The sequence below is a fragment of the Neophocaena asiaeorientalis genome, unplaced genomic scaffold, assembly GCF_003031525.2.
Source record: "Neophocaena asiaeorientalis asiaeorientalis breed wild unplaced genomic scaffold, Neophocaena_asiaeorientalis_V1.1 scaffold218, whole genome shotgun sequence".
In the NCBI taxonomy this organism is placed as follows: Eukaryota; Metazoa; Chordata; class Mammalia; order Artiodactyla; family Phocoenidae; genus Neophocaena; species Neophocaena asiaeorientalis.
The window spans coordinates 11080674-11106029 of record NW_020172818.1 but is presented as its reverse complement, the minus strand read 5'-3'; the positions used below and the strand labels follow the sequence as shown (position 1 = coordinate 11106029).

The following is a 25356-nucleotide window of genomic DNA, read 5'->3' as shown; positions in this document are numbered from 1 at the left end:
ATGCTCCAGGTACTGTTCCAAGTATTTTAAGTGCATTTCCCATTTAATCCTCACGATACCCCTGGATATAGGGATAACTGTCCCATTTTAGACATGGGGCTCCGAGGAGCAGAGAGGTTAAGTGACTTGCCAAAAGTTTCATGGAGAGTAAGTGGGAAAGCCAGGATTCCCACCCGGCGGTCTGGCTCCAGAGCCCCTCTTGGTACCCACAGGCGTCGATTGTGAAGGTGCCTTATACGGCAGTGCCAGCCACCCTGAGCTGGAATGTGAGAGTTGCAAGAGGCATCTTAGGACTCATCTAGTGCTATCTCTTCTATTCCACAGATGGGTAGACTGAGGCTCAGGAGGGGACATATCTTGCCCGAGGTCACACAGCTCACTAGTGGCAGCGACAGGACCAGAAGTCATGTCTCTTATCCCCCCAGTTCAAGAATCCATTACTAACCCCCCTCCCCGCGGGTGCCCAGCAGCTTCAGAGCCGAGATGCCCTTGGGAACTCTGCATTACAAGAGTTGTCTGTAGACTGTATGGACTTCCCAAGCTGAAGGTCCCAGAGCATGAAGCCAGAAGCCATGCCCATGCTGTGCTCCCTTGGGGAGCGACATACACGTCCTCTCACCTGCAGCATCAGCGTGACGGTGAGGATCCCAAAGAAGAGGGTCATCAGCCCAAAGCCACCAATGAGGAGGGGTCTCCGTCCCATGCGCTCGATGACCAAGCCCTAGGTCAGGGTCACAGAGAGGCGGTTATTACTCCCCTTCTAGCAGCGAGCGAAGGGGACCATGATGCTTGGAACTGCAATGGCGTCGTTGTTAAAGGATGGCTCTGACCTGGAGGCGCTTGGCCAGTTTCTACCCTGCCACAGCCGGAGGAATGATCTTCACGAGAGCAGAAGAAAGGGAGGGAGAAGAAAGTCACAGGTGCACATCTTGGGGGCCAGAGAGTGGGGTGCAGGGAATGCCCTTGGCCAAACTCAGAAACAGAACCACCCGATAAAAGGTATTATCAGAGTCGGGAGTGGATGGGAGGGGTACTTCAGGGAAATGGGCTCCCAGCGCAAAACTGCTTGTCTGCTTGGGGACACGGGGCCCTGACTCTGGATCTTCCCTTACTGGCTCCCCTTCTGACGCCCCCTCCCACGAGGATGAGCCCTCAGAACCAGGAGAATCCCCACATTCACAGGCAGACTTCCCACCAGGCAACAGGTTAACGTAAGTGCTTCTCAAATGATGATGTAAGCGCAGGATATGAAAGGCTGCTTAGCCTGAATTTTAATTTCTCAGCTCTGGTGGACGCTGCCCACTTGGATGGAGCCCAGGGCATCCACTCACGCCTTCCAGAGAGTTTGGGGGCCAAATGAGAAATCCAGTTTTGCTTTTGTTTGATGTGGCCCCTTCCCTCTGCTAAGTTCCTAGAACCGTTGTTAGATAAATTCGGGACTTAATCTTTTAGTAGGTGGGGGGCGATGCAGAATCGTTATTATCAATGGAAGAGTTTCCTATGTAGAGGAGGATTAACTGAACTCAGGTTTGAGGCCAGCTTTAGTGCACATTCATTCTGACGATTCACTGGGCAAAGCAGCCTCTTTTCGAGCATCCTCACTCTGTCCCTGCTTCTGCCCTCACCACCCCTGCCCACATCGATTTTCTTTACAGTGGCCAAAGAGATTCTTTTATTTTTTTTAACATCTTGATTGGAGTATAACTGCTTTACAATGGTGTGTTAGTTTCTGCTTTATAACAAAGTGAATCAGTTATACGTATACATATGTTCCCAAACGCAACATGGCATCTGCTTTCAACACCCTTGGCCGCTCCCCTCCAGCCCCACCAGCAGCCCCTGCTGTCCCTCTAACTTGCAGACACATCCCTGCTCCCGTGCAAAGCCTGCTCTAGACATCCTCCATCGGCCTCTCCAGATCCACTGTGTCCTGGAGGACGACCCACAGGACCAGATCAACAGGCGTCCTCGCCCCCTGCCCCTAGGGGGTGTCAGCAAACGTGGCACCTGTATGAAATCAGAAGGAGGGAAGGAAGGGAATGGGACCAGGTGATGGTCCCCCGGATCCCTTCTTACAGGCACGTTGTGGCTGGCTGTGTCCGTCTACTGAAGGTCCCTGCTCCTGATGGATGGAGCCCTCCACCCTACAGACCTGCCCACCCCGAGTTAATCCGCCCTCCAACCTCTCCTCTTTACCAGGCCAGCTCTGCCCTGCTGGGGTCTGGCTGAGGCAGGCCTTCCTTCTGGCAGCTCCCTCTGCCTGGAATGTTCTTCCCCAAGTATCTGAGTGACAGACAACTCGCTTGTCCCTCGAGCCCGACCACAGTAGTTAACAGGGCAACCATCCCGCCTCTCAATCCGGATTCTCTGCTCTGCTGTTCCTCACTGCATCTTCCACCTTCTAACCACCATGCAGGTGACCACTGATGCCTTTGTTACTGTTGGTCCTCCCCACTGGGCGCTCGCCTTCTCCTGGGCAAGGACCTGTGTGTCTCTTTTGGTCACTGATGCCTCCCACACACCTGGACCCAGGCCTGGCACAGAGTAAGGGCTCAGCCGGCACTTGCTGAATATTGAAGGGATGGACAGTCTGGCCAGTGTCATCTTCCAGGTTTGTAGGCGGTAGCAGGGCATGATCAGATTTACCTATAACACGTGTTTGGTTCCCTTCAGGAATATTAGTCACCAACGGTGATTGTACTAGTTTTCTCGGGCTACCGTCATAAAGTACCACAAACTGGGTGGCTTGAACAATGGAAACGTCTTTTCCCACAGGCCCGGAGGCTGGAAGTCCGAGACCAATGCGCTGGAAGGGCCAGGCTCCCTCTGAAGATGTGGCGGAGGGTCTGTCCCAGGCCCCTCTCCCACCTTCTGGCAGCTCCTTGGGTTTTGTGATATAACTTCAGTCTTCACATGGTATGTCCTGTGTCTGTGTCAGATTTCCCCCTTTTTTTAAGGACACCAGTCATACTGGATGAGGGGTCCACCCTACTCCAGTATGATCTCAACTAATTACATCTGCAATGACCCTCTTTCCAAATCAGGTCACATATGAAGGTACTGGGGGTTCGAATTTCAACATATGAATTTTCAGGGGACACAATTCAGCCCATAAAAATAATGAACACTTATTAAGTGTCTGCTCCATGCCAAGCACTGGGAATTACTATATAATTCTCATGATAATACCTGTTGGAGTATGGATTTGTTCTTACCCACACTTTCCCTAAGAGAAAACTGGGGCCCAGAGAGGCTAAGTAACGGGCCCACAGTCACTCAGCTAATAAGCGCAGGGCCAGGGGACCACGGCATTCTGCGTCATCGCCTCCACCCACTCTCTCCTCTAGCATGTGCTGGATCTGGGGCTCGAGATGCAGCAGAGAATACTAAAGGTTTTGATGGTGAAATTGTGGCATGTGTTGGGAAGCAGAGCGGACGGTGGAAACCAGTCGATTTTTTTTTTTTTTTTAACTTCAGCTTGATGGCATAGTCCATTCCTGACAACTGCAAAAACTTCCTGTCATGAGTAAGGGGTTAAGAGTGGCTTACGTTAATTCTCTTTCCCCTGATTTAAAAAAGCCCAGGGAATTCCCTGGCAGTCCAGCGGTTAGGACATTGCGCGTCCACTGAAGGGGGCGCGGGTTCGATCCCTGGTTGGGGGACTAATATCCCACATGCCACGTGGTGTGGCCAAAATATTAAAAAAAGAGAAAAAAAAAAAAAAAAGCCCAGTGTCCCAGCTACTCGGCGGAATGAGCCTCGTGCTCCACAAGCCACCACCCCGCGTGGCAGCCGACCCTCAGGCGCGTGTGGCCTGAACGGCACTCCGTGGACCTTCACTCATCAGAGAGTTGAGGCTGCGGCGAGAACATTAATTTGGAAAACCAGCTGCTTCTGCAAGATGGCAATCATTTACAGCTGTCCAAGCTGACAAGCAAGGCCAGGAGGTGAAATTAATTGCAGATCAAATGACCAAAAATGTCTTTCTCAATGTTATTAAGGCCCAAAGCCATTTTAATAGACTGTCAAAAATCTCAGTAAGAAGAAAGAAAAAAAAAAAACCAAAAAACTTGGCAAGTCCTTTTGATAGGCAATTACCTCACAGGGTTGGGTGAAATAGTATACGTATATTTGGAAACAAGGTAATAACAGCTTTGGAATAGGCAAGGGATGTATTGAATACTGACTCTGTCAGGACCGTCCAGTGGGCCTTCATACACTTTGAGTTTCGCTTCCATGAGAAATTCTGTAAGGTGGTGCATGAGTTTCCTCTGGCTGCTGTAACAAATTACCACAAACTTAGTGGCTTAAAGAAACACATATTTATTCTCTCCCAGTTCTGGAGGCCACAATCTAAAACAGGTCTTAGGGAGCAAAACTCAGTTGTTGGCAGGGCTGCCTCCCTTCCGGAGGCTCTAGGGGAGGATCTGTTCCGTGCCTTTCCCAGCTTCTCAAGGCCGCCTGCACTCCTTGGCTTGGGGCCCCTCCCTCCATCTTCAAAGTCAACAATTACACCACCTCCACTTTTGTCATCACATCTCCTTGTCTGACTACAGCTCTCCTGCCTCTTTTCGGACCCTTGTGATTACACTGGATCCACCGGACCATCCAGGGTAACCTCCCCATCCCCCAACCATTGATTTCATCACATCTGTAAAGTCTCTTTTGCCGCATAAAATAACATATTCGTGTTTCCAGGAATTAGGACGTGGACACTTGGGGAATCAGTATTTTGCCTCCCACCCTCCCATAGGTGGGTATGGTTATGTACCTATTTTAAAGATGAGCAAATACGTTCAGAGATGTTGGTGATTTTCCCCAAACCACTCAGCTGGGAAAAGGCCGATTAGGATTTGAATTCAGAACCGCCAGGCCCTAGAGCCTAGACGCTTTCTCCCCAAGCACATTGTTCCATCCCAGACTCCCAGCTTCATGTTGACTTTAATCTCATGAATTTCCAGCAGCTGGTTTTCCAAATGGATGTTCCTGCTGCCTCATCAACTCAACTAAGGGGTTAGAGTAAATGCTACCTTTTTTTTTTTTTTTTAAAACCACTTTTTTCCAATGGACAATTCTGCATCTTCAGCTCCTTTAGAAGATAAACTAGGAGGGAGTGCGGATTGGGGCCTTGCACACAGGGCCACGGGACAGGCTTTCCTTTACCTGGCTAACTTCCGCTGGCCCTTCAACTCTCAGCCTCCTGGATCCCTCCTCCAGGAAGCCCTCCTGGACCCCCTCACGGGAGCGCTCATCCCAGTATTGCATGTGGCATGTGTCTGTTTCTGGGTTTTTCTCCTTAGATCATGATAACATCACTGGTGACCTCCAAGCACAAGCATGATATAGGTGCCCTGCAGCTGCTTGTGGCATGGATGAACGCATGAAGGAATGCGTTCCAACACTATGAAGCCGCCATCCCTGCTCTGGGTCCACCGAAGGTGCCCATGCCTCTAGAATGCACAAGATCCAAATGACCACGGCCCATCATGATCCAGACTTGAAGGCAGCAGCGGGCAGACTCTTCAGAGGCTGTGATCTCCAGCTCTGATCTTAGAAAGGTCCTCTCTTTCTCTCCCAGTCATTTACCTCCTTCCTGGGATTAGTCCTTGAAAGAAGTACTTCATCAAAGACTATCAGCTTTACTGAGGATGATCTACCAGCCAGAGAGTGGGGACCAGAAGCAGGGGTTTCTGGAGTCAGAGAGACCGAGGGTGGAAGCATCCCCACTCCCTCTGTTTGCTCCTCTTTCAAATGGGGGCAACCACCTGACTTCCAGGACTGATGTGCACGTTCCTGAGATCTCAGGTAGAGCACAAAGGGTCTTGGGGAGCAGAGGGGCCCTGATGTTAGCGCTCCCCACGCCCTCAGGTTCTGACCTACTGCTGTGTGATCCTGGGTAAGTCATTGCTTCTGGTCTTGGTTTCCTCAACTACGGAAAGATCGAGAGAGACTCTGCAAAGTCCTGCTCTCTGTGAGAATGTCCATCACAGCCTTATTTAAGATGACAAATAATGGGAACCTACCTAAATAGAACAAGAATAGTTAACACTCACTGAGTCATCATATGTCAGTGCCAGGCATTGCTTGCATCACTGTGTCTACTTGTTTAACCCTCACTCCTTCCCTGTGAGGCAGGGCTGGTGTCCTTATTATAGAAATGGGGAAATCGAGTCACAGAGCTGTTGAATAACTTACTGGAGTCATGCAGCTTAAAAGGGACACAGCTGGGAACCGATTCCAGGCAGCGTGGCTCTGCCATCCAGGCTCTGAGCAGAGACACTCAACCCTACCCCGCAAACAATGGTTAAGGAAATTGCTGTGTAGTCAATTTCTGAAGAACGATAGAGCTTTCACAACTAGTGCTAATTCAGAGGGGGTGACGATCTACATATGTTTCTGTACATATGTGATACTTCAATAAAAATTTACTCAAGCAAATAATAAAATGGAAAATCATTTGGACATAAGTTTATGTGAACAAAAGCAGAGTTAAAATTAGTCTATACATAGGATTACACTGAGTAAGATTTATACAGCCATCGATGTATAGAAAACACATGGGACGGGACTTCTCTGGTGGCGCAGTGGTTAAGAATCCACCTGCCAATGCAGGGGACACAGGTTCGATCCCTGGTCTGGGAAGATCCTGCATGCTGCAGAGCAACTAAGCCTGTGTGCCACAACTACCGAGCCTGCGCTCTAGAGCCTGTGAGGCACAACTACTGAAGCCCGCATGCCTAGAGCCCGTGCTCTGCAACAAGAGAAGCCACCGCAATAAGAAGCCCATGCATCACAATGAAGAGTAGCCCCTGCTCGCCGCAGCTAGAGAAAGGCTGCCTGCAGCAACAAAGACCCAACGCAGCCAAAAATAAATACATAAATTTATGTAAAAAAAAAAAGAAAACACAAGGAGAGATTTTGCCAAACTTATGTGGATAGTATGATTGTAGGTGATTTCTTCTTTGTTTCTATTTTCTGTATTTTACAAATTTACCCTAATGAGCTCATGCTGGTTTCTCATAACAAAATACTTTATTAAAAAAAAAAAACCCAAACAAAGAAGGGAAAATCAAAAAAACACACACTGTAATTTCCCCATGACTTTCGTTCCAGACTGACTGTGATTTCCTGATGATCAATGTAAAAATTAATAATAACAGTTGGGTAGAGTCTATAACTCAAGACAAGAATTTTGAGAAACTTCCAGATTGTGAAACATCAAGATATTGTCCCTCTAACAAAAGACTGTGAGTGGAAGAGGGAGGCAGAACATCAGGTCTCTACGCTCTTATGACATCTGTCTTTAAAAGCATCTTGTTAGAATGCCCCATTAAGAGCAGGGAACAAAATAAAGTGTTCTTTCAGAAATGAGTCAGAAATACAATTGGAAGCCTCTGCCTGTTTGCACTGACGTCAATCTTGTCAGTGCGAATCAGTGAGCAAGAGTGGAAATAAAAGGTCAAGGTAGAAGACATGGGAATAGCTCATAAAGGGCAAAACCAAAGACCAGAGAGGTTGAGTGCATTGTCCAACATCACACAGCCAAGAATTTCCAGAGCCAGGATTCAGCTCCAGTTAGGTCTCTTTGCAAAACCTCTGCAATTTCTGCTAGATTCTGAAATTCCCTAATGTTTTATCCATCTCCCCCAACGCCCCCCGTATGTTTATTTTACATATCAAAGGTTGAGAAAAAGTGACGAACTCTACGTCTCTCTTCTTTTGGACACTGTTGCTTATTAATAAGTTACCCTCTTGATGGACTGATGGACTGGAGTATACTTTCTCCTTTTCTTTGCCTTGCAAACTCCTACATGTTTGGGGTGGTGATGACAGCTAATGGTTTTAAAGTGATGGCAACAGAACTTAGGCTCATATGGACTCTGATCTGGACTCCCAGGGAGATATGGCCCTCTCTACAGGGTGCTCGCCACAATGTGTCATTTGGGACTAAGTGAGAGTTCAAAGAAAAGAACTACTTATTGAAAAGAAGACAGTAAGGAAACAAGATGTAGATAAGAATATTCTCTAGATGGGTGAAACGTCAGTGATAAACTGCATTATAAACTCCCCAAATTCAGACACTTCGGAGTGACAAAGGGCATGTTGCTTTAAATTCATGCGCTTGTTACCTGGGGCTCCCTGCAGCTCTGTTTAACCCCCCATGATGTTCTCAGGAATAACCCTCAGTTTACTCACAGAGAAGATGGCAGCCAAAGTCTCGATGCCACCTGTGCTCAAGGTGATGTATGGGATCTTTTCCGGAGGGATTCCAGCTTTTCCAAAGATACTGTTGGTGTAGAACCAAATCTATAAAGCAGGAGAGAAAAAGAAGGCAGGAGGGTCAGTGAGAGGCATCTATTTTCTAAATTAAATTCGGGTACAAGGTGGTCTCTGAGATTTGCTGCTCAATCCAGAGGCATGAGGTGGAGCTATGTGGCTTGGCCGACCGCTTATTTTCTCCTTTCTCCCACATTTTCCCTTTCTCCAATACTAACAGAATGTCTACATTACTGGGAGCAACATGTGCTCAGCTAAGTGTGGCAACGAGATATGAACAGAAATATTGGTAAGGCTTCCAGGAATTCTCCTGAAAAGGAGATTTTCATGAAAGAGGTGTGATCTCTTTTTTGCCCTTCCTGCTTTCTGCTGTCAGGATGGTGAATGTGATGGCTAGAGCTTCAGCAGCCCTCTTGGGACACTAGGTGACCTCAGGACAGCACTGCTTTTAGTCCCCATGGTAACTTTGTGAGAATTAGATACGGTCCCTGATCCACAAGACATTTTACTGTCATCCACTGGAAACTGTCATAATAAATCTATAATGGGTACAACATGAATGAAACTCCTGAGAGTTCTGCAACTCACAAGCTGCATAACTATACATAGAACCCTTATGGTAAGAAAGCCCCAGTTGAGATGCTGGAGCAGGAAGTTAGAAGGAGACTGTTAGTAAGTCAGGAAGAGAAAAACAAATACTGTATGCTAACAAATATATATGGAATCTAAAAAAAAAATATGTTTCTGAAGATCCTAGGGGCAAGACAGGAATAAAGACACAGACTAGAGAATGCATTTGAGGACATAGGGCGGGGGAAGGGTAAGCTGGGATGAAGTGAGAGAGTGGCATGGACATATATACACTATCATATGTAAAACAGATAGCTAGTGGGAAGCAGCCGCATAGCACAGGGAGATCAGCTGGGTGCTTTGTGTCCACCTAGAGGGGTGGGACAGGGAGGGTGGGAGGGAGATACAAAAGGGAGGAGATTTGGGGATACATGTATATGTATAGCTGATTCACTTTGTTATAAAACAGAAACTAACACACCATTGTAAAGCAATTATACTTCAATAAAGATGTTAAAAAGAAAAAAGAAAAGGAGGAGATTGTGTCCAGACTCACTAGAGTGATTCAAACCTGGGCATTTTGGAGTGTGTTAATAATGATTCCAGGATAACAGGCATAAATAAGGACTGCCCTCTGCAAACCACCGCGTGTGGTCCTGGGTCCCCTGTACCAGCCCTCCTAATTTCCTTCATGTGAGAGAGAAGACCTATATTGTTTATATCACTGTTGAGGTTTCTGCCACATGAGGTCAAACCTAACCCTAACAGATACTCACAGGGCATCAGACAATCACTGATTTGGAGTTTGGAGACCTGGCTGCATCTTGAACTACCTGTGTGACCTCAGGCAATTCCCTCTGCGCTGCTGAGATTCCTTCTCCTTGGTCAAAGGAGGATAACCACGCCCTTCCTGGGAGATGTCAGGAACTGGGTAAGTCACTATTCATTGATCTAAAGTTTTGGATCGATAGGCTGAACATAAATCATTTGTGTCCTCCCAATCCTAGCCATTTCCTTGAAAAGCAAGAGTTTGCTGAATGATAGAAAACCATGCAGTCTTGATACATGAAATCTGACAAGAAAATGTGCTGCCTTGAAGGGCTTTGGGAACATTTATAAACTGATCATCGTTAAGCAGAAACATTAGGGTTTGTTGCTTATAACTTGTCAGGCTCGACTGTAGCTGGGTGTGTTCTCTGCATTTGGTTCTTTGTTTCTGGAGAAAGGTCTTGTTTCTACAGATTTGTCTTTTTACCAGCATTGGTTGGAAAAAAACCTTTCACACATTGGGGGAGAAGTTATAATTTAGGACCTACTCATATCTACAGATGGTTTTGCCAGCTAAAGAATGTCACTCGCCACCTGGCTCTACAAGGATTAGGTCATTAGCCACTGCAGTCATTGACCTGCAACACACCCTGAAAGCAGTTCAGGGTGGAGGTCAGGAATGAGACACTCTGTGCTCTGGGAAAACTGGCTTTCAGATAGATGTTTTTGAGAGAAAATTTGATGAACCCAATTTCTTGCATTTTCTCATACTTAGAAAAGCACTAAAATCATTGACGAGACATATGCTCCTTGTGGCTAGCAGCAACCTTCTACTGAGATGTGTGCTTGATTGCACGTAGCCCCTTCAACAAAATCATATATATACTGATTTCCCCCGTTACCTCTTTGGAGCAGTTCTTCAGAGCTACCTGAGAGGCTGTTTCTTGGGCTATAGCCCTCAGTAAGCCCCCAGTAAAGCTGAACTCACAGCTCTCACTTCACATTTTTTTAAATTCAAAAGTTTATTTTTTAGTAAATCAGTAATTCTTCATAAAGTTATAGGCACACCCAGAGACTCCAGTAAAAACTACTGCATGAATTTTTCTGAGCTTGTGGGCATTGATGCATTTGGTGGCAAAAACTGGTTTTAATACTCACGTAAAACAGGGACTTCCCTGGTGGCGCAGTGGTTAAGAATCGCCAGCCAATGCAGGGGACACGGGTTTGAGCCCCGGTCCGGGAAGATACCACACGCTGCAGAGCAACTAAGACCATGCGCCACAACTACTGAGCCTGCGCTCTAGCTCCTGCGAGCCACAACTACTGAGCCTGTGAGTCACAATTACTGAAGCCTGCGCACCTAGAGCCTGTGCTCTGCAACAAGAGAAGCCACCGCAATGAGAGGCCTGCGCACCACAATGAAGAGTAGTCCCCGCTCACCGCAACTAGAGAAAGCCCGTGTGCAGCAACGGCTTGCAGCAACGGCTTGCAGCAACGAAGATGTAACGCAGCCAAAAATAAATAAGATAAAATAAATATTATTAAAAAAAATATTCATGTAAAACAAAGACTCTCCTGCTTGTGTCTGCCTCTCATTTGAATGAGCTGATAAATTAGAATTTTAGACTCTATCTTTGCTGTCATGTCCATAGAGTGCAGAAGTAGCTCCTGATAACTCATTAATTCCTAAAGCTCTTAGGGCTCTGACAGAAGCTAAAATAATTCCAAAATGCCTTAGTCTCCACTGGATCTGTTTATATGATCTCTTCTCCTTTTGAAGGTAACTGATTCCCCAGCACACCTTCAGGGTTGGATCAGAAGAGTTTAGCTGCCTTTCTTAATCTTCGCCCAAATTCATGGATTTTCAAGTCAGCGATCTCTCTGGGCCCTTTCCACCCCCAGCTGCCCTGCTGCAAAGGTGGATCTGACATTTATATCATTCTCAGCCTCAGCTCTGAACCCCACACCCTGACCTGCTCATGTTCCAGAAGCTTCCAGCCTCTGATCCCATGTGATATGTGTTCTCCGTGGAAGCTATGTTCCGGCCTCCTGCGTGGTGCTCCTTCCTGGCTTCTCACACCCCTTCCAACCCACTTTCTTCCCTGCTTCCAGCTCTCCCTTGTAGCAACACTGCCAGGAGCATCCCTGACAGGTTTAAATGTTAGTGAAGAGAGTCACAGTGAAGACAGCCCACATTATGGGCTCACAGGGACAGTTATAGGTGGCCCTTCAGTCATCTTATACTTAAATGCATTTCTGCAATGACAGGCAGAAATCAGCCCTTTGGACCCTCTCCCCATCCAGGGCCTGCAGGGAGGATGTGCTGGGCTGGTCCTGTCGCCATGGGGAAGGCCTGTACATCACACAAGCCATCGGCCTCATTTTGCTGGTTCACGAAGCCATCTCCCTCTCTCTGCCTCACCTTACAGAGCAGGAAGGTAACTCTCTGCATCTGCTCCCACTGAGTTTTATTTGATCTGGCAGTCTGAGGGCGTCAAACAACACAGAGGCACGAGGAAGTTTGGAGCGTGTCCCCCAGAGGACCTTCCTGTGGACTGTGATTTGCGTTGACCTCATCCTGACACAGTTGTGCTTTTTCTGGTTGCCTGGTGGTCTTCAGCCACTGATGCAGATGGTGGGGTGGAAGGGGCAGAGATTCTGAGAGGCCCACAAGCCGGGGTTTCAATCCCAGCGCTGCTTCTGGTGACCTGTGGGTTTGGAGGCAAATGATTTCACGTCTCGAAATCTCCGTTCTCTGAAAGAAGGTAATCATACTCTGTCTTTCAAGGTTGTTGTGAAAGTTTTTAAAATGATGAAGTAAAGCATCTTTTCTCTAATTGGTGCATAACAAATAATGGGTATCATTTTGGAAGATTTCCATCTCTCTATGGAGATGTGACTGCTCCTTGGTAAAGGAGAACATGGGACAGTTGTGTGAGAGGCCCGTGTACCACAAAAAAAAAAAAAAAAAAAAAAAAAAAGATAGGAATCCAGAAGAAAGAAGGGCAACCCAAGGTAGATAAGAGTACCATCATCATCATCCTTGACCTTCCAGAAGATTCCAGAAGGTTCAAGAAAACTATGGCTTCCTTGCACCAGGTTTGGCAGTTGGTCCAATTTTCATCAACCCAAGGACTTGGTAGAAACAGTGCCCTCCTTGCCCTTGTTCTTCTCACCCCATACTCTTTGCCTTCCTAAACACTCAGCTGCCTCCCATATGCCACGGGCTGCTGGAGACACAGGCACCGTGGGAAGGGTCTCCATCTTCGAGGATGGTTGGGGGGAGGGGAGCAGTGTCAGAGAGACTAAATATTTGCACAAAAACCTGTTTTTTTTGCAAACGACAAATTGCTAAGGAGGAAGGCAGCTGCATAAAATAAGTAATTTTAAGTGACAAGTCTAATTTTAGAGAAAAGAACTTGAAAGCTATTGTGAGAAGGAGGGAAGAAAAACCAATATGACACTGAAAAGGAATTTAGAAATAACTAAATGTTAAATTCAACTTTCACTTGATTTTCTAGGATGTGAAAACCATTCATTGACTCTTCAGCCAAAAAGTACTGAACAATACGTAATGCTTGTTTAGGACCGTGGTTCTCAGCTGGGGGCAATTTTGTCCCCAGCAGATGTTGGGCAACGTCGGGAGAACTTTTTTATTGTTGTATCTGCTGTCATCTAGTGGGTAGAGGCCGGGTAAGCTGCAAAACATCCTACAGCGTACAGGGCAGTCTGTGTGGCAATGAATTTTCCAGCCCCAAACGTGCATAGCGCTGAGGCTGAGAAAGGCTGGTTTAGTGCAAGGTCTTAGAGATGGGCTGGCCAAACTGGCAGGGCCCCTGGTGCCAGGACATGTGAGTTTGACAGCACAGGCATCACCCACTGTGACCTTGAGCAAGTCCTTGACCCTCTGTAAGCCTCAGTTTTTTCATCTAGAAAATGGGGACGGTGCCACCTACCCTGAAGGACCTTTGGAGCCAGAATAAAGTGATGAATGGAGATGTCTAGCAGTATTTACAACTGTCTTAACATATGGACCATGTCCTCCCACCCCCAAATAATTTCTGGTAAAACTAAGGGGACAGAGCGAGTCTTAAAGGACATTTAAAGTTTTTCATCTGTGTTAGATAGCTCTCTTCCTTGGTGTCATGAATTATTTGGATTAAAAGTTAGCAGGTGCAGGGAGAGAGATTGGACTGAAGCACAGGACAGTTGGGCTCTGAGGCTGGGATTTGTTGCTAACCAGTGTTTATCCTTTTGTATGTAAGACGGAAGTAAGACTTGTCCCCTTGGCTTCCTAGGGATGACCTGGGGACACAGCCCGGTGACACATATGGGGATGCTCTGAGGGGGCCTTGGGGATCCTTCCTGCTTGGGGTTTAAGCACCCAGACCTTGTAGCCAAATGGCTGGGGCTCAAATCCCCTTTCCACCATTCCTAGCTGTGTGACCTAGGGAAAGTATCTCAATGTCTCTGTGCCTAACAGTCATGCCTAGCTCACAGGGCTGCCATGGAGACAGCTCTTGGCTCATATTAAGTGCTAAGTAAGTGTGTGCTTGATTATTATTACAGCTGAGCAGACAGAGGCTGAGCAAGGGAAAGCAATTGGCCTGGTTTAAAACTGCAGGTTTTGTGGTCACAGTGAGACAGAAAGCCAGGCCTCTGGATCTTGGCCCAGAGCTCTTTACTCTAGGCCATGTCAGGTTCCATGCCAAGCCGGAAGTATTACTCCTGATTTAAAGATTAAAAATAATCCTCGGGGCTTCCCTGGTGGCGCAGTGGTTGAGTGTCCACCTGCCGATGCAGGGGACACAGGTTCGTGCCCCGGTCTGGGAAGATACCACATCCCGCGAAGCAGCTGGGCCCGTGAGCCATGGCCGCAGAGCTTGCGCATCCGGAGCCTGTGCTCCGCAGCGGGAGAGGCCACAGCAGTAAGAGGCCCGCGTAATGCAAAAAAAAAAAAAAAATCCTCAACAAACTAAGAATAGAAGGAAATTACCTCAATGTAATAAAGGGTATATAGTTGTTTTATATTATTTTAGACACACCAGAATTCTCATGTTTACTGTTTGCATGGTGTATCTTTTCTCCATTTTTTACTTTCAAATTGTATCTTTATGTTTAAATGTTTTTCTCTTGTAAATAGGATATACTTGAGTTTTGCTTTCAGATGCATGCCAATAATCTCTTTTACTTGGAGTATTATTTCCCATTTACATTTCATATAATTATTGATATAGTTGGGTTTAATATACACTTTTTTGTTAAAAAAAATACAAAACAACAAAAAAAACCCAAAACAAACAACCCCCCCAAAACAAAACAAAAAAATAAAGGGCACATACATGATAAGCCCACAGCTACCATCATACTCAATGATGAAAAACTTAAAGCTTTTCTTCTAAGGTCAGGAAGGTCTTAGAAGGATGCCCACTCTTGCCACTTTTATTCAACATAGTACTGGAAGTCCTAGCCAGAGAAATTAGGCAAGAAAAAGACACAAAATGCATCCAAGTCAGAAAGGAAGAAGTAAATTATCACTGTTTGCAAATGACATGTTCTTATATGTAGAAAACCCTAAGATACCACACACACACATACACATACAGAATGTTAGAACTAATAAACAAATTCGGTAAAGTTTTAGGATACAAAATCAACATACAAAAATCAGTTGCATTTCTATACACTAACAAGGAACTATCCAAAAAGGAAATTAAGAATACAATCCCATTTTCAACAGCACCAAAAATAATAAAATACTTGAGAATAAAGTTAACTATGAAGGTGAAAGACTTTTACATCGAAAACTACTAAACACTGATGAGAGAAATGAAAGAAGACACAAATAAATGGAAAGATCTTCCATGTTCACGTATCAGAAGACTTAATATGTATTAGTTAAAATGTCCATACTACCCAAAGCAATCTACAGATTCAATGTGATCCCTATCAGAATCCCAATGGCATATTTTACAGAAATAGAAAAAAATAATCCTATAGTTTATATGGAACCACAGAAGACCATGAATAACCAAAACAATCTTGAGAAAACACAGAACTAGAGGCATCACACTTCCTTATTTCAAAATATGTTATAAAGCCACAGTAATTAAGACAGTATGGTACTGGCATAAAGACAGACATACGGACTAATGAAACAGAAGAGAGAACCCAGAAATAAACCTATGCATATACAGTCCACTGATTGACAAGGGTGCCGAGAATATTCAGTGGGGAAAGGATAATCTTTTTGACAAATGGTGTTGGAAAAACTGGATATCCACACACAAAAGAATGAAATTGGACCCTTATCTTCACTCAAAATGGATTAAAGACTTAAACATAAGACCTGGAACTGTAAAACTTCTAGAAGAAAACATAGGGGGAAATCTTCATAACATTGATCTTGGCAATGATTTTTTGAGTATGACAGCCAAAGCAAAATTAGACAAGTGGGACTACATCAAACTAAAAAGCTTCTGCACAGCAAAGGAAATCATCAACAGCACCCAAAGGCAACCTACAGAATGGGAGAAAATACTAGCAAACCATATATACCCGATAAGGGGCTAATATCCAAAATATATAAGGAACTCCTACATTTCGATAGCAAAAAAAATAAAAACAAAGCAAAATGACAATAACAAAATCCCCTCCCCCACCAAAGCTTCTAAAAAACCCTGTTAACAAGTGGGCAAAGGACTTGAATAGACATTTCTCCAAAGAAAACATACAAATAGCCAACAGGCATATGAAAAGAATCTCAACATCATTAATCACCAGAGAAATGCAAATCAAAACAACAAGAGATCACGTCACGCCTGTTAGGATGGCTACTACTACTACCACCACCAAGTGCTGGTGAAGATGTGGAGAACTTGGGAGCCTAGTCTAGTGCACTCTTGGTGGGAATGTCAACTGGTGCAGCCACAATGGAAAACAGTATGGTGGTTCCTCAAAAAGCTAAAAATAGAGTTACCATAAGATCCAGCAACTCCACTCTTGGGTTTTTATCCCAAAGAGTTGAAAGCAGGATCTTGAAGAGATGTTAGCACTCCTATGTTCAATGCAGCAATAGTCACAATAGCCAAGATATGGAAATAACCTAAATGTTTGTTGATGGATGGGTGGATGTAGAAAGTGTAGTATATACATTTAATGCAATATTAATCGGCCTTAAAAAAAAAAGAAATCTTGCATTTTGTGACACCGTGGCTGAATCTGGAGGACATTATGCTAAGTGAAATGAGCCAGTCACAGAGGACAAATACTGCACGATTCCACTGATACGAGGTATCTAAAATAGTCAAACTCATAGAAGCAGAGAGTCGAATTGCAGTTGCCAGCGGCTGGTAGAGGGAAAACTGGGTGTTGCTAATCAACAGGTGTAAGGTTTCAGTAAAGCAAGATGAACAAGCTCTGGAGATCCGCGCAATATGGTGCCTAGAGTTAACAGTACTGTGTTGTGCACTTGGACGTTTGTTAAGAGGGAAGGTCTCATGCTAAGTGTTCTCACAACGATAAGAAAAGAGATGGAACACAGTCAACGTGAGGCGGGTGGCTGAGATCTCAGCACTGCTGGCTCTGGGAGCGGAGAGACTTTTTTTTCCATCTATGCTTATGCAGTGGGGCTTATAGATGCACCCGAGGGGAATTTATAACGTTATACAGGGTATGTAAATTGGAAAATTATGTCCCCGCGGAGGAGAGAATTCTGTTTAGAAATGTCATGGTTCTCAATCTAAATGCCTCGTTAAATACAGATTCCATATGTGGTTTTATGACTCCACATGCTAACTTTAAAGAGTGGATACATTCTCTCTCTGCTTTCTCAGAACAGGCAGGGTGCATTTGAGACTGTCTAGCATGACCTTAGTCTTACAAAGAGGAGGAAACGACAGGACTAATCCAAGGTCATGCTGTTAACCCAGGTGCTCCCTCATTCTGCTGACCAGACCAAGGTTAAACAAGTAGGGAGATGATTTCATTTCATCCCACTGTTTCCAAAAAAAGAATTAAGAGTTGATGAAATGAGGCAGAGCACTGTGGTTGTGACTTCCAGTGCTGTCATCTTCCCTCTCCGGACAGGAATTACTCCCCTTTCAGGTCACCTCCCTTACATACCCACAAACACCCTCCCTGCTGACTTTTGTATGCCAGGCTCATACACACAGGGCACTTATTTTACCCAGACCTCTTCAGAAGTTCCCTTCTCCCTCCCTCTAGGTCTAGCCACACTTGTCCTGAGCTACGTAAGTGACCTCAGAGGTAGTTTGGATGCTTCGGTACAAGAATCTCCTCTATGCATCCCTGCCAAGTGGCTGGCCAGCTGGCTTGCACACTTTCATGAATGGGGAACTCACCACCCCTGGAGGCAACCCACACTTTTCCAGAAGGGACAATAATAATAATAGTCCTAAGTGTGCCTCCTAGGCCTCAAACTCCTGAATTCTAACTTCTGGAGCCCCCAAGAGAGAAGGGGCGGCTTTGTCCATCAGAGGGTTAGGGAACCCCATGCAAGACTCCCTCCTCCGGTTTCCCTGCCCACATCAACTCAGGCCCCAAGAAACTTTTCCTTTAAAGCCTTGAGGTTTTCTCAGGCCAAGTTGTGCACTGAAGCCAGCCCAGCCAAGGGTACTTTTACTTAAATCATCTCAGTGTTGCTCACTTATGACTTCCTAATACCCATTTTATTAAGAAATATGACTTTTAAGTATTTCTAAGGATAAGTAATTATACTGATAGGCAGCCTTTATTAAGGGGTAATTCTGGGCTAGCTGCTTTATTGAACACCTTGCATGGATTATTTCTTTCAGTATTACGTTAGTCCATTTTACAGATGCAGAAACTGAAGATCAGGTTATGTGGTTGCCCAATGGCACAGAGCTGGGGCTGGGACTTGGGCGTCCAGGCCCTGAACCGCCCCTCTCCCCTGCCTCCCTCTGGTTCCTCCGTTTGTGCAGGAGTGCTCACCGCATTGAGGCCACAGAGCTGGTAACAGGCCATGGTGATGACCACAGTGATGACCTGCCAGCGGACAGAGGGACTCCTGAGCAGCTCCAGCACGGACACCAGACGGCTGTTCCTCTGCTCACGGCTCTCCGCCAGGACCTCCTCCACCTCTCGGGAGACATCCTCTTTGCCCAGGAATGTCTGGAAGGCTGCCAACAGGGACAAGCACAGATTTCAGTGGGATTAGGATGTCCGTTGTGTCTGATGCTGGGTCCCACAGGGATGGTTGGTCCAACCAAGACACACTCCTTGTCAGGGATGCAGCTGGCAGGGATCTTTGAAACCACGGAGCACCAAGTCTTTGTTTAAAAGTTGGAAAACAGAGGCCCTGAGAGATGCAATGACTTGCCCAAGGTCACTGAGCTGGCCAGGAGAAGAGCCAAGAGAGAACCAGTGTCTCCTGATCGACCCCACAGCAAAGCAGAGCATGTCCAGGGTTCAAAGCCCGTCTCTACCACTGGGTAGATGAGCAGTGCCCCGTGCCTCGCATGGCTCCTGTAATGACTGGGTGATGGAACACATGCTAAACCCTGGCTTCATGAATGTAACTGAGCCCCTCCTGTTTGCCCGGCCCTGTGTGCTCATCCTCATAGGAGACATCCAGACAGAGGTCAGATTGCCACTTGCTCAGGATGTCCAGGAGTCGAGTCTATCTTCAGAAGGAGGATTGAACTAAATGACCTCCAGGGTCCTTTCCACAAGCCCCTCTGAAACACAGAAACCTGGGTTGGAATATTCTCAAAGAGCTAACCTTCCCAGGATTCAAGCTCACCCATGTGACTCAGGCCTTTCCCAGACTGAACACTGCAAATTTCCAGCTTCAGGGAACCTGTCATTTTTTTTTCTTTTTTTCTTTTTTTTTACCAAGCCCTTAATTGTGTAAACTTCCATGGATATATGCACAAATGTGGGCTGTCTGATTAGACCCCTGAGATCACAATAATCAGATCAGGGGAGATGGTTTTAGAACATGGATTTAAATATTCAGCACTTAGATATTCATCCTCCTACAGGGATGGTGGCTATGGTGACGGCTCCTGTGGACATTCCATTCCAGACACAATGGGCATCATCCCTAGAAACACTGCTCTGCATCACAGGCCATGTGAAATTGCTCTTCTTAGGTAGGAAAAAAAAAAAAAAAGCTGTTAAATTTCTCCAGATTCTCCAAGAAGCAAGCCCAGGAGTATATTGAAAACTGTCTCAGAATGTCTCTTTTGTAAGCTGTAATTTAATATTTTTCCTAGCATTTATTAAGGGTAAGTGGAAGAAAGAGCGGAATGAGTAATGTTTCTGTAGCATGCACTAAACCATAGTATTTCTCAAAGTTCAAAAATGCAACATTCACGTGACAAAGTAATCCTAGAGTATTAAGGCAAGAAAATATTTATCTCTCCTCCCTGACATACATGCTTTCCATATAAAGTAAGGAGAACTTTAGAACTTCTTTTTTTTTTTTTTCCTTTTCACCTTGGCTGCCAGGAAACTCTCAGCTAAATTCAGTGTTCAACTTTTAGTGTTTCCTGGAGCAAAAATCTCTCTTCTTCCTCTTAAAAGTTCTGTTCTCCTTCTTCTTTTAAATCATCCACTTAACTTTCCTGTTGTATTTATGTTCATAAAAAGTTTGCTTCTACTTGTCCCACACCCCTCCTTCTGTGGTTCCCCTGAATGGGTGACAAAGAGTATCTCATGCAACTGGCCTAGCAGACATGAAGGTGCGCCACTCAGGCTCCCTTCAGGAAAGAACTTGGCTTCTGGGCTGTGAGGAGGTTGGTTAGTCGACAGGCTCCAGCTCTTAGCTTCAGGGGCATGCATCTCATCTTTGAAGCCCAGGAAATGCTATTCTCATAGTGGTCCCGGAGGTCTCTGAGACTGTCCTCTGTTCTTTTCAATCTTTTTTCTTTATTCTGCTCTAGAGTTGTTATTTCCACTATTTTATCTTCCAGGTCACTTACCCGTTCTTCTGCCTCAGTTATTCTGCTACTGATTCCTTCTAGAGTATTTTTAATTTCATTTATTGTGTTGTTCATTGTTGCTTGTTTCATCTTTAGTTCTTCTAGGACCTTGTTAAATGTTTCTTGCATTTTGTCTATTCTATTTCCAAGATTTTGGATCATCCTTACTATCATTATTCTGAATTCTTTTTCAGGTAGACTGCCTATTTCCTCTTCATTTGTTAGGTCTGGTGGGTTTTTATCTTGCTCCTTCATCTGCTGTGTGTTTTTCTGTCTTCTCATTTTGCTTATCTTACTGTGTTTGGGGTCTCCTTTTCGCAGGCTGCAGGTTCATAGTTCCCGTTGTTTTTGGTGTCTGTCCCCAGTGGCTAAAGTTGGTTCAGTGGGTTGTGTAGGCTTCCTGGTGGAGGGGACTAGTGCCTGTGTTCTGGTGGATGAGGCTGGATCTTGTCTTTCTGGTGGGCAGGTCCACGTCTGGTGGTGTGATTTTTGGTGTCTGTGGCCTTATTATGATTTTAGGCAGCCTCTCTGCTAATGGGTGGGGCTGTGTTCCTGTTTTGCTAGTTGTTTGGCATAGGATGTCCAGCACTGTAACTTGCTGGTCGTTGAGTGAAGCTGGGTGCTGGTGTTGAGATGGAGATCTCTGGGAGATTTTCGCCATTTGATATTACGTGGAGCCGGGAAGTGTCTTGTGGACCAGTGTCCTGACGTTGGCTCTCCCACCTCAGAGGGGCAGGAAACCATGCTGGGGGAACAGAGCATGTGGCGTGGTGTTGGGGTTGTCCTGCAGCCAGTGAATGGCCGCCACCACTGCCCTGTCATCACCAGAATCCTACCAGCTCTGGGCAGGCGCTTATGCCGGTGTGAGGCTTATGACCTGTCATACCAGAGGCTGGGTCTTATTCAGGGCCTGGTATGCAGCAGGTGCTCAAACTACGTTGCATAAACGTAACTGGACCCTACTCATATTTGCTAATGTTTAGTCCAGAGGAGAGGGTGCTCTGGGGGGAGAGGCCTGGATGTGGGTGGGGTTGGTCTTGTTCTCCTTGGCCCTGAGCCAGACAAGGACCCAGGGCAGCGGCTGTGATGCATCGGATGTCAGGTCATCACAAGAAAGAACTGTCTGATTGATGTGTTCAGGGGTGGGCTGGGCGGTCTCTTGAGCTGTGAGTTCCCCATCCCTGGAGGTAAGCAAGGAGAGGCCTGATGACCACCTGTCAGAAATGTTGTGGGAGGAACCCAGGCATTAAACAGGAAGACGGACAAGCTCTCTAAAGCAAGTGCAGAACCCCAGAATCATGCAGGTTCTATGGGAGACTGGGGCGCGGCATCTGTGGGGTGGAGGGGGAAGCAGTGGGACCGACAGACACATGCAGTCGTAACCAGCTGTCTGTGGAGAGAGAAGAAAGGGCTTTAGAAACTGGTCGTCTACGAGCCATTTCAAAAAGTCATTTTCTATGGAACACAACCATCCCAGAGGAGTCCGTCGGCTTGAATCTCCAAGCCATTGCAATAGTTCATCCCATCTACCCCAGGGCCTCCCCTCCGGCTCAGCCTCCCACCTCGCCCTGGCTTCCGGACTCACACCTCATTCATATTCCTGGCTGTGTTCCAGAGAACTTGAAAAAAGAATGAGAATTTGCATTTCCCAAGTGGAAAGAAACCCCTCTGGGAGGCACGGTCAACTCCCGGGCTGGGAAAGGGACCCGTTATGTAACCAGATCTTGTACCAGTTAAAGACTCGCCTTTATTCAAGGGGACTCAGGACACCTGGCCGGCCTGAGGAGTCTAACATTTATTGTGTGCCTAATGTGTGCCAGACTCTGTGCTGGGTGTCTTACAGACTTCGCTGCGATTCCTAGTGTGGTTTGGTCCGCTGAGCCACAGGAAATTAGGAAATACGCCGGAGATCCCAGGTCGAAAGGGAGACAGTCAACGTTCCAACCTGCATCTGTCTGACCTTTCTTTCCGCACACCTCAAAGGATGACGAAAAGAAACTGCGGAGCTGAGAAGCTACCGGAAGCAAATTCAGTTCACTTCAATTAACCTGCGGCTTCTGAGAGCTTGTGATGTACAGCGGGTGCAGAGATCTACTGCGCTAAGGAAAGAAAAAGGCGCGGTTTCTGCTCGAAGGAGTGCTCTCAAGCGGGAGTCAGAATGCAACTCACTGCCACTCCAGGCGAACAGTGATGGATGCGGGGTCTGCAGGAGCCGCAGAAAACCCCTGCCATTTAACAGATGGAGAAACCAAGGCTCAGCGGGATGACGTGATGTGCCTGTGTCACACAGGAGAGCCGGCATTTCCACTGCTGCACTGCCTCTGCCCACAGGGGTGATGCAAGCCTAGCTCAGAGGATGGTGATGGGAGGCAGTTACAGACAGCAGGCCTCCTGGTATCACCCAAGCTTGTTCATCTTGCATAACTGAAACTTTGTGCTCATTGATAGTAACTTCCCACCCCCCTTCCCGGCACCCCGGTCCCTGGCAATCACTATTCCACAGTTGGAGTCTATGAATTTGACTCCTTTAGATCTCTCATGTAAGTGAGATCATGCAGTATCTGTCCTTCTGTGACTGGCCGATTTCTCTTAGCCTAATGTCCTCCAGGTTCATCCATGTTGTCACATATTACAGGATTTCCTTCTTTTGTAACGCTGAATAATATTCCATTGTATGTATACACCACATTTTCCTGACCCATCCATCCAACAATGAACATTTAGGTTGTCTCCACGTCTCGGTTATTGTAAACAGTGCTGCGGTGCTAATAGGAATAGGAGTGCTAATACCGCTTTGAGATCTTGATTTCGATTCTTTTGGATGAAATTCCAGAAGTGGAATTGCTGGACCATACGGTAGTTCTAGCTTTCATTTTTTGAGCAACCTCCAAACTGTCTCCTGCAGCAACTACCCCATTTTGCATGCCAACCAACCGTGTGCGAGGGTGAAGGTTTCCAACTTCTCCACTTCCTCACCAATACTTGTTGTCTTTTGTTAATAGCCATCCTGACAGGTGTAAGGTGATGTCTCATTGTGGTTCTGATCTGCATTTTCCTGATGATTAGTGACATTGAACTACATATATATACATACGCCATTTGCATGTCTTCTTTGGAGAAATGTCTATTCATGTCCTTTTCCCCTTTGAAAAATCAGATTACTCATTTTCTTGGTTTGTTTGTTTGTTTTTGCTATAGAGATGTAGAAGTTCCTTATTTATTTTGGAGATTAACCCCTTATCAGATATATGGTTTGCTAATCTTTTCTCTCATTCTCTCATTCATGTATTATTATTATTATAACAATAATCTCTTGATTATTACCTTTGCATTGAAGAAGCTTTTTAGTTTAATATAGTTCCACTTGTCTATTTTTGCTTTTGTTTCCTGTGTTTTTGGTGTCAAATTCAAGAAAATCATTATCAAGACCAATGTTGTGAAAATTTCCCCGTTTTCTTCTAGGAATTTTATATTTTCAGGCCTTACGTTTAAGTGTTTGCTTCGTCTGGAGTTGATTTTTGTGTATGGTGTACAATAAGGGTCTAACATTCTTTCACATACAGTGATCCAGTTTTCCCAACACTATTTGTTGTAGATACTTTAGCCCATAGCTAACATCATACTCAATGGTGAAAAACTGAAAGTTTTTCCTCTAAGAATTGGAAGAAGGAAAGGATGTGACTCTCAACCACTTCTATTCAGAAGCCCTCACCAGAGCAGTTAAGTGAGAAAAAGAAATACAAGTCATTGAAAGCAGAAAGGAAGAAGTAAAATGTCCTTGTTTGCAGACAACATGACCTTATATATAGAAAATCCTAAAGACTTCACCAAAAACTGTTAGAACTAAAAAGTCGATTCAGTAAAGTTGCAGGATACAAAATCAACATACAAAAATCAGCTGTGCTTCGACACTCTGACAATGAATTACTTAAAAAGGAAATTAGGAAAACAATCCCATTTGCAAGTATCAAAAAGAGTAAAATACTTAGGAATAAACTTAACAAAGGAAGTGAAAGGCTTTTACACTGAAAAAACATTAATGAAAGACACAAATGAATGGAAAGATATTCCATGATCATGGATTAGAAGACTTGATGTTGTTAAAATGTCCATACTACCCAAAGGGATCTACAGATTCAATGAAATCCCTATCAAAATCCCATTGGCATATTTTACAGAGATAGAAAAAAATAATCCTATAATTCATATGTAACCACAAAAGACCATGAATAGCCAAAACAATCCTGAGGAAAAAAACAAAACTGGAGGCATCACACTTCCTGATTTCAAAATATATTACAAAGCTAAAGTAATTAAAACAGTATTGTACTGACACAAAGACAGACAATAGACTAATGAAACAGAATAAAGAGCCCAGAAATAAACCGCTGCATATATGGCCAACCGATCTTCACTCAAAATGGAATAAAGATATAAACATAAGACCTGGAACTGTAAATACTCCTAAAAGAAAATGGAGGGGAAAAACTACATAACATTGGTTTTGGCAAGGATTTTTTGGATATGACACCAAAAGCAAAATTAGACAAGTGGGATTATATCAAACTAAAAAGCTATTGTAATCTAAATAGTATGGTACTGGCATAAAGACAGACATACAGACCAATGGAATAGAACAAAGAGTCTAGAAATAAACCCATGCATATAGGATCAACTGCTCGAAACAATCTGTGGCTTTGAAATGGGAAAAATGGCAATGGGACCAAAGGCTCACATTGGAGTGAGAGAGAGCTGGGCTACAGCAGATTCCCTC

At 45.3% G+C, this 25356-nt stretch overlaps 1 protein-coding gene across 1 annotated transcript in view; it reads right to left on the bottom strand.

Annotated features, from left to right (window-relative positions):
- Window positions 1–25356, bottom strand: part of SLC2A9 (solute carrier family 2 member 9) — a 174040-nt gene that overhangs the window by 59400 nt on the left and 89284 nt on the right. The window contains 3 exon segments of the mRNA XM_024741797.1: window positions 620–721; window positions 8197–8307; window positions 18589–18776. Coding sequence (XP_024597565.1) covers window positions 620–721; window positions 8197–8307; window positions 18589–18776 — 401 coding nt within the window.